Source organism: Lutzomyia longipalpis, chromosome 3 (assembly GCF_024334085.1).
Source record: "Lutzomyia longipalpis isolate SR_M1_2022 chromosome 3, ASM2433408v1".
Lineage (NCBI taxonomy): Eukaryota > Metazoa > Arthropoda > Insecta > Diptera > Psychodidae > Lutzomyia > Lutzomyia longipalpis.
The window spans coordinates 3083871-3098621 of NC_074709.1; the positions used below are offsets into that span (position 1 = coordinate 3083871).

Below are 14751 nucleotides of genomic sequence, written 5' to 3' on the forward strand. Positions count from 1 at the left end.
TCCACAATGACTCATGCCGAATGGAAAATGAAAGCTTCCCTCCCCCACCTTCCACGAAATACGGAGAGCAATTGATAGTCAATATGGATTGGGAGGCGAGTATTATGCTGTGAAAATATTTACTCATACAATTTTGAGCTTTGTGAGTCATAGAATTGGTATAGATCCCGCAGCGTGGCATTGTGATACTCACTCGACGTCAAATTGAGACTTTTCCGGGGAAAATTGTCGGGCAATTGAGATATTATGTTTATGCCGGAGATTACTCTGTACATTCTGGGGCAATTAAGAGCCATACACATCAAGAAAATTTTACGATCCTCCAAGGAGTGAGTGCTCAATAAATCATATCTTTTGCCTCGCTTTCTCCCACTCAGGGAATTGCAATTATCTCGGTGAAATGTTGGAGGCCTTACGCGCAGGAATAGAGAATTAAATTATTTCTCCCGAAAGAAGATCGTTTTTGTGCAAAAATTCTCATTTAGCAAGTAATTCCTTTAACACACAGCATAAATATCATAATTAGCTCGTTCAATTTTCATGTTTTTATTGTGCACGCCCAGGAAATACCACACGCAGTGTTCTTCCCCAACAAATTAGTCACTTGCTTTGGCGGAAATTCTCATTAAAGCGCCCATTCATAAATCATGAGTGGAAAGGCTATATTGGTAAATTGTTTCAAGGTAGAGTTTCCTTTTTCTCATTACAAAGCTAAAGGTAATTTTGGGAAACAAAGAAAAATTTCATTAAAGAACGTAATCTCAATATTATTAATAAAATCTCATCAATATTGCTGAACTATGAGAATTTTATTTTGAAATTATTATGCATAAAATTGAACGTTTTTAAAAATCTGTCAAAGCCGTTAAATTAATTAACAATATTTTATTGAATGAAAATTAGCGGAAAACTAGCATAAAAAATTTTTAATATTGATTTATAGACAATATAATGCTTGTTTATAAACAAAATTTCAAATCAATTTAATACGTTGAAATATAATTTAATAAAATAGAATCAGCTTAATAAAATAGATATTTTATAGAACATTTCGTTGTGGGTTTTTCATTTCCCACATTAAATTTTAATTGTATATACCTCTCTATGGCTAGATTAAATTAACCCAAAAAATAAATCACTCGCACCATGTGCGGCCTTTAATTTAGGAATTATTATAGTCTCTATTTGCGAAATAATTTATGTCAGAACTATTTTTCAAATTTCATTAAATATGCGAAAAGCATAGACAGACATTCATTAATTAGCATTATGTACCTATTGTTTTTAATAATGCGGAGATTTTGTTTAAAACTTTATAAAATATTCATTCCTTTATTTATTTATTTATTTAAAAAAAACAGAATTTTTACTGCTTAGAATCTAAATTCAAAGAAAAATTCTAAGGGTGTGTTACACATTATAGAATCTAACTAAACTTACATATTTTTGCTAAAGGTTTGAATATGGAAATTTTCCTATTTCATTTTTATTCTATTTCTTCTATTTTACTACAAATTATTTAATTTTTTAAGGTATAACATTTCTCTAAATTAATTAGTGGTGTATATGTATCTCAGTTCAAAGATGCATCTTCTCCGCATCGACGTGCCTTTTGTGAAGAAACCTGAAATATTTAAAAGATCAAGAATGTCATACTTCTTCAGTTTTCCATAAATCCATACTTTCTTATTTTGAATTTTCTTCCCTCATTATCACTAATGTCAAAGTTGCTCCATAAAGCGATGTACCGCATTTGCAAAACCGAAAAAGACGATGATGGGGGGAAAATGAGAAGCAAAAGAAGCTCAAAAGTTGGTTGAAGAAATGGAAAAACTTTTCACATTTTTTCTTGCAATTTCTCTTTAATGTTTCCACTTTTGCTCATCAAATGCACATAAGAGAAATTATTGTTTGATTTTTTTTATAAAATATATTTAAGTATAGATAACACCAGAAAACATTTTTTTTTCACAATAAATTCAGTATAATTTTCATTGATTTTGCTGCTAAAATGCTTTTTTCAAATCATTTATCATTCTGAAGTGATTTTCTCCTCTCTTTTTTTATGGTTTATCTCTTGCCATTTATCATATAAATTCATTTTAGTTTCGTAGTTTTTTTTATTATATTTAAATGTATCGAATAAAAACACGTATGAACTATAAATTATTGTTGGGTGTATCCTTGTTTTTTTTATGTCTCTTTCTTGACATACACCATCGGGTAGCGGCGGTATTGAGTAAACGAGCACGAAAAATGGTAACAAAGTGAATCGTAAAAATGTTTGGCACCTATTTTCTGTGAGGAATATTATGACAAAGAGTAAGGGATGGGGGTGGTGAATGTACAAAGAGTGTGGTGGTGGGATGAGGGTGCGAGTGGATTGCAAAAAAGCTCCCAAAAAGCTCTTCCCGTTCGGCTGCGATAAAAATTTCTATCAACATTCTTCCAAATTCCACATAAACTTTCTCCCGCCGTCACTTTACTATGTACTGTACACGGAAAATTTGTCTCCGGGGTAATTTTCCGATCAGTTCACCAAATGAAAAATTACACTCTCAAGGAGTTTTCCACGATTAATTTCCTTTTTGGCTCTAAACACTTTGAGATTTGTGCAATTTGAACCAATTATTTCCCCTTCTCTGGTTAGGAAATATTTTTCTCACAACTAAATTGATTTTTCCTGGAGCATTTCCAGAAGAACAATTCGATTTAAAGTTGATGAGAGTTAAAAAGTTTATGGCTTTAGAAAGAATATAAATAAAACTTGATTAAAATGTTTTATTAGAACGCTTTTCAAAGATATTTTTTTTTAGAAAGTTTCAGAGCTTGCCGGCGCCTCCACTGCAATAATTTGCATTAATCTTTAGTCGAATGTCTAACTTAGCGGTGTTATCTTATAGTTTTTTATTACAAAAGATTTTAAATTTAAAATAAACAAGTTTTTCTTTAATACTAATTAATATTTTCGTATTTTTTTTTAATAAGTTTTCTTTAAAATCTTCAACAGTGATGAACATTACATATTAAAATTTAATGAATTTAGAAAATTCCTGAATATTCGCCAGTTTAATCGCGCTCCTTGTTAGCCCATATGGCCCGGAACTTTTTACCTCACCCCCTCCCCTCACATAATATTTTATCCGAGATTTATTCAACTGCATTCACGTTGCAATTGCTCGTCCAAAAGGCGGAAGCAAAGCATACCAAACTATACATGAGCATCAATTCTATATAACTCTCACCGAAAATGAATGTGCTTTCCATATCGAATTTTTCCCACGATCCAGAAGAACCTTTCTTCTTTGCAATGTCAAAGAAAACATTATTTCACGGGAAAACCTTTAGAAACCCGAACGAGAGCTTTTGGTGAAAAGACGGAAAAGCTCACAAACAGGGATGTTATTCACGGGAGATGGATGAGACGGAGAAGGTTTTTTGTGCGCAAAATTGCACTCTTTCTCCCGATGATGTCGTGGCAATAAAATGTAATTCACTTGATAGATAAATAGGTAGGTATCACATGACAGGGTACAACAATATAAAAGTACATTTTTCCCATGTCTTGCCAGGAGTACTCACACGGAGTGAGTTAATGTACGTAGTATCGTAAAGTGTTCCAACATAACTCGAATAGACTTTGAGGTAAATTAAATCTCTAATTGAATCAACCGCACTGTGGTCATTCGAAAAACGAATTATATTTTTCCGCTCTGCAAAATTCGAGAGTTGTTAAAACTCAGTACAAAAGCATTCATCTTAATTGAATTATAAATTTTTAATGCTTTAGCAGAATATTGAAGTAAGAAGGGGCAACATACAATGGCACTTTGTTGCATCAAATGTTGGAAAAGAGAAATTTTGTTGTGAATTTAATTCCAACAAAGAAAACTCTGTGTGAATTAGCATACAATTTGCTGTGCAAAGGACTAACGTATTTATTCCTAAAGTGGATGAACTAAATGTTGTTTTGAAAGGTCCGAGAATTTATTTGCATACTAATAGAAATGAGAGGAACGACGAATAAAAGCTCCGCATGGGGAGTTGGTGCATTTAGTGCATCAAGAGTTGCAACAAATTTAACAATAGAAAAGTCAGTAATACAATCAATTTTCTATTTGAAAAGTTGTTATTGTTAATTGCTTTCGAATAATGGACAGAAAGTTTTACTATTGAGGAAAATTAATATTTTGGACGTACACGTTCTGGGTAATTTCCCAGGGAAGAAAATGAAAATGGTTTGAGAAATGAATAATAGCGTGCAATATGAAGTAAAATGGGGTGATTAAAGAACAGAAGAGGAAAGTTTAGTAATGTTTCCTTTAAGTTTTCCGCATTATCTTGTTAGTTGATTTTTATTCTCATTTAGTTTTGTTGTCTATTATGGTGATGGAAAGCTCTTATTTTTTTAGAAGGAAATTTATCATCATCAGATTTGTCTTTTCGGCGACGTTTTGATTTTTTTTAAACATCAATCTATCAGGATCTGTTTAGCTAAATTATTTTGCTTATATAAGCATTAAATGTATAACCAGATAAAATAAAGAATTCAGCAAAATTTGTCCACAAAAGGAATATAAAATCAATCTCTTCTTATCGATTAAATAAAACTTTTTCTCAGTCAGCCACCATTTACTATACAAAATGAATATTAACTTCATCTTCGTGCGCAATAATTCTGAATCTTTCCCATAGTCTCTCATCTGAGACACCATAAATTTCTTCTCTCTGTAGAAAATGCATGGCAATAAATAAAATTAATTGTGATAGAAAGTTATGTACATAGAGCGAAATATTAGGGTTAATTCTACCCTAGTAAGTCGTAAATATTTCTGAGGTTGCACGAACATTGGAGACTTTTAGTGCTGGGTGAAAATGGAGGTTTGCGGTTAATAGAGTGTATTGAGTCAATTAACAATAAAAATCATCACGATAGCTTCTATCTTTGAGCTAAACTGCGCATTTAGATGGGGTATTAGCCACAAAGCCTATATGTCGCGTTATTGCCTCCAAAATATTATGACTATATTTAGCTTCCGCTGAGGGATGGAGGAGGGGTGTGAGATTAAATGTTCGTCCACCCTTCGCTTAAATTGGTTACGCATCATTAAATTTCGAACCAAATTTAGTGACCACTCGGACGGATCACCATTAATCCGTTCCCAAAGATTCATGAGATGCTTTTATTTTAGGAAAAAAATTATTTGTTGTGATTTCTTTCTCTATATATAATCCAGAGGAGCTTTTCGGGGCTTTTCGGAGCTTTTTTTGTGATGAATTTCCTTTTGTGAATATCAAATGGCAATGATGGTGTTTTTTATGAATTTCTCTTTAAACTTTTAAGTGCGTGATTTGTAAGCAACCGTCGATGGAATCCTCAAAATGATTCCCAATTAATATGAAACTTTTTGTTTTATCTCACGTGTCATTTAATTACGGTGATTTATCCTACATCTACATTGTTTAGCGATGATACACATACGAATTTGTGGATTTTTTGAATGTGAAAAATGTGTGCAAATTAGTGAGATTTATGGGCATTGGCCCTATGGGGTGCTTCCTTTTTTTCTGCCTTCATCCCTCAAATTTGTCGACGAAAATCAGTCCAATTTACAAACACACGCAATCACACATTTCGCATTCTACGTTGCATTTTTTTTCTGTGGCAATGGCACACAAAAAAAACTCCAGCGAATTGGCTTCTATATGCATAGAGAGCATTTCAATCTCACGCGAGCAATAACTTTTTTTTTTAAACTCATGCACAATGCGATTTTTTTTCTCTAACGATCCACCGTTGATTTTTGAAAACATTTTTAAATGCCTAACGACTTTGATTTCCGTTGAATTGTGTTTAAACACGCACTAAGAGTCAATATTCGCGTAACTTATCAAATATACACAATATCCATTTTATCAATTTGGGCAAAAATACAAATGCAGCCCCGATGCCTTGGACGCTGTGTGAGCATAAATGCCATATGGGGGGGATGATGGTTATCACTGCTGCGCTATGCGTCCTGTGGACAATAACATGTTACATGAGTTCAACAGCAAATTTACTGCGGGGGAGGGGAAGAGGGTGTGGGTGGATGAGTGCTAATGTAGACAACCTCAGCATTATGTCACAGCTACGGGGCTACAGTGCGCCTCCTCGTCCACACTCAAATCGCTCACGGACTCGCTGTTCGAGAGCTCCTCACAGCCACCTGAAGTGCAATACTTGTCCCGGCAGTCGCTGCTGGCCCACAGCGCTCCATTACCCGGGTCCGCGCGTTCACTAACGTCCCCGGTGAGCGTATCCTCGGGGCATCCAAAGTCCACCCTGAACGAATGGTCCGAGTACGTGTCGGAGTCATCACAGTCGAAATAACGGCTCTATGATGGGGGGAGAAATGCATTAAAATTGATTGATTGCATGTATTAGAATTTTCTATATAGATCAGAATTGTTAAAGATAGATGCGAGACATTATATGTAACGGCTTATTTTAAAATTTAGTTTGTTTGAATTTTATTGAATTATTTAAATTAATTAAATTCATTTTCACAATCCAATTTTAAAAACATTCAGAAGAGCCAATTATCAATCAAAATTCTTCAAATTTCACGTTAAAAGTTTTTAAACACTTCCTTCAAACATAATCTTTTTGACTATGTATATTATAAAAAAAAAACGTTTTTATGCTGTTCTTATATGCTTAAAGAAAACAAAGAAAAATTCCCGACCATAATAGTCAATGGGAAAATCTGGGCTAAACGTTAAAAATTATCGTTTTATAGGATTTTTTCCCATAATTAAAGCCAAATGGATAATTCTCCCATCTATACCTATTTGCTTCAACAACTCTTCCCACAAACCCATTTTATGTCCTCGTTACCTGACAATCCATACACCGGCAATTGTCACTCAATGTACAGGAGAGTCCGAGTAATTGAGCAGCTTCTCGGTACAGTTCTGTGCTCGATTTACGATTCGATTTCCTCCATCGACTAGAACTGCAATGTGAAAAAAAAAGACAATTAAAACATCGCACAAATCTCCTTTTCAATGGGGGTGGCTTTTCCAGTACCCAACCCAACGTCCCCAGGGACAAAGTATTGTGTTTGGTGCTTCAAGGTTGAAACATAACACCACATGTGTGCAATGCGAGGGAATTTCTGATCAACCAGACAGATGGTCGATTGGAAAGAGTATTTAAAAAAAAATTGGACCAGGGAGGAATTCGCTATAGTAATTTGCATATTATTCAATTAATTCCGGCACACCCACATGAAATTTAATTTACGCTGCACATTCATTTTCCGTAGAGGATTTTCCATGGGACAACATGTGCGCTTCGGATTACCCTGAATGTTTTCAGTTGTTTTGTGGTTAATTGAATTATCAGGGACAAATATATACGATGAGATCTGATGGTTCATTAAAATCAAAAGTTAATTCAAAAGCTTTGCATATATTTTTGTGACTCCCAGAAAAGCTCTATAAAAAATCAATATTGTTGGGGGGAAAAATATAAATTTACTAGTCAACCCGAGCCCCCAATCACGTGTGAGCAAACTCCACTTTAAGCTATAAAAGGGGGGGGGCGTATATTAGTAGAGGGATGAATAATACGGTACCCCGAGAAATTTTTTAAAATAAAAAAATCCCGTTATCTGACCCTTCAGCAGGTAGAAAATGGAATAAAATTAATTTTTCTGTGGGGGCGCTATAAAGGGGGGTTGGGGCGGAATCCCATATAGCGCTTGCAACTCGTATTGACCCCCTCTACCCCCATACCAAATTTCATCAAGATCGGCCCAGCCGTTTAGGAGGAGTTCATGTGCCACAGACAGACAGACAAACAAACTTTTCAGCTTTATATATTAAGAAGATGGGATTCACCTGCTCTGTCCACTGCTCGTGGTCGAGAGATCTTCAACGCTATTCTTCTTTAATTTTTCATCCTCGAGGAATTTCCAGAATTTGCATTTTTTAGCTGCAATATTCGACGATTTGAAGATGGAGGTCTTCTTCGAGGATTTCGCTGCCGCAGCTTCACCTTCGTCATTGCTGATGCTTCTGTGGCCGGGAAGGGGTGGATAAGCCGTGGGTGAGATCGCAGGTAGGGGCTGTGGGGACGTCTGTGGTGTCTTTGATGAATTTAGTGCTCTCCCAGCCGGTGATCCAAATAAGTTTATCATGTCATACTCCTGCAAATACATGTAGCAAATATACCATTTAATTGGTGTTTGTATCCTTTGTATCATAGCCAATAAATCCCTTAGTGGTTACTCCAATTGGGGTGCAAATTAAATGCTCAAATGCACTTATATAATCACTCAGAGATATATTAAAATTTAAATTGAAGAAAAATTAAGTAGTTCATACGTTGAAATGTGAAGAATTATTTACACACAGAAAATTAAACATGGTGTATAAAAAATTGTATGTATTTATTTTACACCAAAGAAGTGTATTTGCTTTCTTTGAAAAACCCCTCATTCGAGGAAAATACGAAAACAAGCGGAATATACGTAATGTTATTCAGAATCAAAAATAGAATTAAAAATTTGTCGAAGAGACTTTCCTTTGCGTATTATATTTTTGTCTAACAAAAGCGAGTAAACTCCTTTTGTACTATAAAACTTTCAGACAAAAAAACAGCTAAAAGAGCAAAAGTTCTTCAAGATTTTCTTTTCATTACCTTACCCTGAAAGCTCGATTCACGTATTTTATTTCAGTGCATCACTTCAGTTTTGTAATATACTTGTGTAATAATTGCTATAACAATGCGTGATAGTTTGAATTAGTTTACATGTCTTGTGCAATTACTTTGGGAGTCTATTGTGGAGATGAAGAACATGTGTGGAAAGTAACTTTATAATTTCAACATGATGGAACTGTAAACTTTTCAATGGAAGTAGCATCTCTCTGTAACGTTGTGCATTGGTATGCCCATCCTTTTGCCAGTGCTAACAAAGGCGAAAGTCTCTGTACTTTCATACATAGTATACATACTGGATATAGGAGACGTTAAGAGGAGACATCTCCTCAAGGAAGGGAAACATACACCCACCCACCTCCCCATTTCATTGCACAGCTATGAGTGGTTATCCACATTCCTCCTTCATGGCATATACACATAGCGAGACAACATTCCTCTCCTTGATACTCTGGCAAAAGATTCGCCTTTTTGCATGTCCTGCCAGCACCTGCTGTTTATGCTTCACTGTGGAGGAGGCCCTTCATTCGTGTTGGCAATGAATTTGTTAATAAATTTGCAAACTTCCAACAACTATAAGAGCGGCACAAGAGGCGATGGCAGCTATATGTTAGTTATGTTGTTATGGGGCCACATTGGTGAGAAAAACCCCCACAACCCCTATATGTCCCAACACAAGACTTTCCTTTTTGTGCAGCAAAAAAGAGATATAATGTGGGCCACATAAATTGGTCGCATGAGGAATTTTCTTAAACATTCCATGACATGTTTGCGAAAGTTTTGATCGATGTGGCGCCCGATGATGGGTCGGAATGTGTATTGTTATAATGTTGAGGAGGGAAGGGGGATGGAATGGAGTTAATTGAAATTTCCATTATGCTACGGACACACACTATGATGCTATATATGTACTCACCCCATAGCGGTAGCTGCTGTTGAGGACATAAATCGCGTTTTTATTGCACTGGAGAAACATGTCATCCATCTCTGAAAATGAAATATAAGACTCTTTTCAATGCTTTGGTAGCCTTCTCACATATTTCAATAATTTCATGCATAATTCTTTTGTATGTCGCACATCTCATTCCCCAGGGGTGCATTTCAGGTTAAACGCCAGAGGCATCCCTCCTCCGCATACATTTTTTCTCATATTACACCAACTCACCCTCATCTCACACAGGACAGGGATTCAATATTCCATCCCCCGCAGTTTTGTTGCGTATTTTATATTAATATTTATTGTCGCAGAATGGTGGAGTGAACACGTAGCCGCACTTCGGGGAAAGCGCACGAATGGAGATTCTATCTCTTGGTGGAGAATTTAATAAATCCACAGTCGCGATAAAAAGTGCGCTAAATTCACATTTTCTCCACAATTAAACATCCCCTTATTTGCAGTTTTCATAAGATAATAAAATTCCTAGAATTTGTGTACATTACATAGGGGTTGGATTAAGGAGTCTAAAGAGAATAATTGTATAGGAGTATTTAATAATTTACTTTATTGTAAATTACTTGAAAGTTCCCATTAATTTTAATGATTCTTCTCTCAATATTGCGTATTTTGAACTAATATAATTAATTTACAAAATTAATATTTAAACAAAAGTATTAAGAGAAATTTTTATTTCCTTGAGTGGATGGATCCTGAATAATAACAAATTCATTCCCTTTGCAATTAGGTTAATGGTTTTATTACTCACTCGTGTTCAAATAATTTCTCAACGAAAAAAAAACTTTAAGATAGCTACTCAGGGGGAACATAAAAGCTTTTTGAGAAAGCTCAAACGACAAAGTGATAAAAGAAATTCCTCCTTGTAGTGTTAAATATTCATTGGAAAGCAAAAGAAGCTCCTTCACCTCTCATGTCTGTACTTCCTCAATCTTTCATCGTGTTTTGGCACAAAATGCTATGTATGTGTATGCCAAATGTGGAGGTGGTTATATGAGAAGATGGACGATAAACTGGGAGTAGGTAGCGAGGGGGGGAGGCTATGTGGAGCCTCAGGGCCAGAACTTGGAACAAATTCTTGTGTGCCACATAAAATATAAAAGCACAAGACGTAAAACTCTGATGTGTTTGATATTAATGTCACCATCCGTCACCACACGGATCGGATGGGACATCGATGGTGCGCCCGTCAACAGCCCAATGTTGTGCAGAGAGGAAGGCTCACAAGGAGCGAAGGATATGCACATTATTTATTAAATTGTTCCGTCATCTGAGGAGAGTAAATAACATTTTGTCGGGAAGTCATGAACTGAAAACAAAAATAAAATAACAATTTTAATTCTCTCTTTTCCTAAAGGGTATCACATACACCACCCGCATACTGGCCTCACGGAGAGCTTTGCCATTTTCACCGCAGCTATATGTATGTATCTCACCTTCAGCCTCCGGGTTAGTTAGGTACAAACGGGTGGGCTTTTCTCTCACCCACCTACCCGGTTATTTTATATCGAAGCATGATTTTGTTGTTTCATCAACTGAATTGTATTTGCATTTTTTATTGTACCTCCCCCACATATTTGGTGGCCCCCCATGGACTCTCTCTCTCTGCGTTATGGCGACGAGATGGGGTGCTCAGGCACACCATTTATGCGTGGTAGAGAAAATACAGGATTTGTTGGTCACTTCACACGAACCACGGTGGTTCGCTCACATTGCAAATAAACCCCAAATACACATAACAATTTAAGGGGTCCACAATCATATGATGATGGAGACGTGACTTGAAATTTATTCATTTTAAACCTGATAGGTCAGGACCGTTGCGATCGAGCATTATCTGGTGAGTGAGGGTTTAATTTTTATGATATTCACCATATGCATAGCAAAATCATTTTGTGGAGCTTTTAGTTATGCTCAAAGGTCACCTTCTGTTTTTCCCAAATAGAAAAGCTTTGACTTTTGAGAGCTTTCTCTCCTTTCATCCCATCTTCCCGCAAATCCCTCTTACGCGGTGAAGGTACTAAAATGGCTTAATTTTCTTTCAAATTACAGAAACGTGCTCAAATTATTCACCATCATTAAAATGTCTCCATTCTGGGAGATAAAGCTTTGGAGAATTTTATTTTTACTACCCCTCACACGAATTTGAGATGAAACAACAACAAAAAAAACCTTGCGAATGTCGGTCCATTTTCAATTTATTAACAAAATAGAGTTTTAAAATCCTGTGCGCGACATTCCACACTCCCATTTCGCTGTTTAATTAATATTGTGAAGCTGAACAAAATTCTGAATGTCAATAAAATCCCAGTGGCTTTTATATCGTTGTGTAAAGTTCTTAAAATACTTGAGTTGAATTTAAAAGTTTTTAATTCCAAACATCAACGTCACACGCGGGCTTTTTTGTGATGAAACAGTATAGATTAAAAACACTCCGGGGTATCAAAATAACATACAAACTATAAATTTTTAATATTAGCACAAGACTTTTCACGACAAATTTTCCATTGTTTGACAAAATGAGGAATGGACGTTGTCGAGTTGCTGGCTTGTCATGAATATTGCAATGGCCATAGGGACATCAAGTGCGAGCTTTTCATGGATTTACAGAAAAACACATCAACAAAGTTTTTAATGCACTAATTCCCCGGGATATTTTCATAAATATAATGCATATTCCTGTAATTTTTTTTTGGACTTTATAACAAAAATATTCCAACATTTTTATCAAAGTCCTTTCAAACTTTATGTGCACGACAAACATATAATTGGATGGGCTTCACCCTTTGAACAAATAGTACAGGAATTTTTACCCTTGGATTTACCTGTCTAAGAGGCGATCTTAATTAAAATCTCACTGGCAAACAGAGAGAGAGAGTGAAAAAAAATGTAATGAAATAAACTTGTATAAGGATTTATACAATGAGCTTTCATAGATGCAAAGCAAAATTCTGGGTTTTTGAATTTTTACACAAAGGCAGCCTTTTTTTGTATCCGTTCTCAACAAACGTGAGCTTTTTTTTTGAAAGCTTTATTTACTTATTTCTTTGTCAGATGTGTAACGATTCTTAAGGTAAATTGAATTAAAAAATTATAATTCAGAAGAGATAACAAATAGTTTTAGATAAATTTTAAAATTAGTTTTCAAGTTGCTTTGTATGGAAAAGCTATTATGAAAAAAGAAGAGACTAAATTTCACTTCATAAGAGAAAAATAATATTAATTTCCATGTCAGTTGCTATTCAAAACCTACATCAACCCCAACTTACCTCCATATACCCAAATATGGGAGTATAGCGAAGGAAAGTGCTTGTAAGGCAGGGAGATTTTATGTTTGATAAATCGCGGATTTGGTGTTTTCGCCCAATTTTCCAACCCTTTTTTGTGGGGGATGAATCGTCGTGAATTTCCAAGAAAATCCTCTTACTGAAATGTAAATCTGGTCACAGATAGGAGCTCTTTTTGCTTATGCTGCACTAATCGAAGTCACACCGACAATCTTACCACCCCCACCACTGACACGCTCATCCCTTATAGAAGTTACAAAACGGCTTTTTCTCCACTACGCCAAACTTTAACGACGACGATGTGAATTTTACGCTCTTGATGTCATCGTGAAGATTAATTCAATGGGTGAATCATAATTGCAGGAAAATGTAAAGCACCCTAAGCTGAATTGGGTTTGGGTATGGCAATCGCAAGTGACAGAAAGTTGTGGGGGTGGAGATTGATAGAGCGATCTCAAAACTCGTCAGGCTCTTTGGTGTTGTATATACATATGAAGCTTGGAAATGTATAACTTGAGAAGTTTTCGCAACTGTATGAGTACTTTAGGGGAGAATGGTCTAAATTGCACACTTTACTATCAATCTCTATTCTATTCTCATAAATAAACCATAAAAGTTTAAAAACAAATATTTTAAGAAGAAAAAGGTAAAAATTTAATCTTAATAAAAAATTATTTGTTGCAAAAAAAAATCTTCCATGGTCGGAATTGAGTAAACTAACCCCTATAATAAGTATATATGCTGCCTTCCACGCATTCAAGAGCATCCATAACTTATTCATCCAAATCACCGTCTTCGTCCCGCAGCAAGAGTCTCATCCCGGAATATAAGTGCGACATGATTGTGGATGAGGTTTGGAAACAACATGAAGGAATAGTTTGGAGCAGTTACCCCAGAATGTTACAAATGAATAATTAACGATTTTCAGGGCATTTGCGGCAGCCTGAGGGTGAGATATGACTTGTTCCCTCTTATGCCTGAAACATGAAAGACTTTCGAGTCCCTCAATCAAGCCCCAAGCTGCCGCCTCATCTTTGGTCGGGCTGTGTTGAGTGCGCGCCTTTCTCTCTAGCTCAAGAGAGCTTCCGTAAATCCTTATACATCAGCCCCCGAAAAAGATCAACCCACGCTCTACGGAAATCATTCAGTGTGTGGGGGAGGTGAAGGAAATTCTCGCCCTTTTCCGAGCAAAAGCTCACCACAAAAGCTCCTCCGGATCCCCGAGGTTTGGGATTTATCATTAATTGACGGGGGAGGTGGATTTGCACGTTTTCCACTCTATGCTGATTTTGCTATCTGCGTGAAAATCTAATTAATCCCGTGGCGGTTGCGAAGAATGATTAACGCAGCCTTCATAGCCTTTCAGAAAAGCCACAAACTCCCAGAGAGGAAGTTTTTTTTTAATCTGTAAATCCCAAAGCTTTGTGCTTTCTCTCCTTTTGCTGTTTTGAACGTTACACAGAGAGAGAATTCTTTGGCGCGAATTCAATTCTCCATTCTCATAAATTAGCTGATAACTCAAAAATTTATAATTTTTCATGTAATTTTTTTAAGCTTTTGAAAAGCTTTTTATCGTTGAATATGTAGTTAGAAATATGTTTTAGAGCTTTTCCTTATGTCTTCATATATGTTAAAATTTCATTTTCAATAATTTTCTTAATGTTTCATCCATCTTTATAGTTCTTTGTGCAAAGTTATGATATAACGAAGAAGGTACGATAAAGCTTTTAGAAGAAAATAATCATTATTTTGCTTTACATGTGATTTTAGATTAATACAAGAGAAAGTTTCAATCAGTTTTTTTT

At 35.6% G+C, this 14751-nt stretch overlaps 5 protein-coding genes across 10 annotated transcripts in view; 4 read left to right on the forward strand and 1 right to left on the reverse strand.

Moving 5' to 3' along the window:
* LOC129794093 (GPI mannosyltransferase 3) overlaps positions 1–14751 on the forward strand; it is a 1193052-nt gene that overhangs the window by 914657 nt on the left and 263644 nt on the right. The window lies entirely within an intron of this gene.
* Positions 1–14751, forward strand: part of LOC129794120 (cytoplasmic tRNA 2-thiolation protein 1) — a 1132104-nt gene that overhangs the window by 853709 nt on the left and 263644 nt on the right. The gene's annotated exons all lie outside the window — the stretch shown is intronic.
* The window catches only part of LOC129794129 (plasma membrane ascorbate-dependent reductase CYBRD1), a 1128201-nt gene that overhangs the window by 849806 nt on the left and 263644 nt on the right, over positions 1–14751 (forward strand). The window lies entirely within an intron of this gene.
* Positions 1–14751, forward strand: part of LOC129794176 (cuticle protein 8-like) — a 500748-nt gene that overhangs the window by 222353 nt on the left and 263644 nt on the right. The gene's annotated exons all lie outside the window — the stretch shown is intronic.
* LOC129794149 (uncharacterized) overlaps positions 1843–14751 on the reverse strand; it is a 32584-nt gene continuing 19675 nt past the window's right edge. Inside the window, exons 3-7 of one of the 2 annotated variants that reach the window (XM_055834788.1) lie at positions 9624–9694; positions 7888–8195; positions 6881–6998; positions 6114–6378; positions 1843–6020 (exon numbers count right to left, since the gene is read on the reverse strand). In XM_055834788.1, coding sequence (XP_055690763.1) covers positions 6121–6378; positions 6881–6998; positions 7888–8195; positions 9624–9692 — 753 coding nt within the window. In that variant the 5' untranslated portion in view covers positions 9693–9694 and the 3' untranslated portion in view covers positions 1843–6020; positions 6114–6120. Of the gene's footprint in view, positions 6021–6110; positions 6379–6880; positions 6999–7887; positions 8196–9623; positions 9695–14751 lie in introns of both variants that reach the window. The other variant, XM_055834789.1, reaches the window with a different exon arrangement.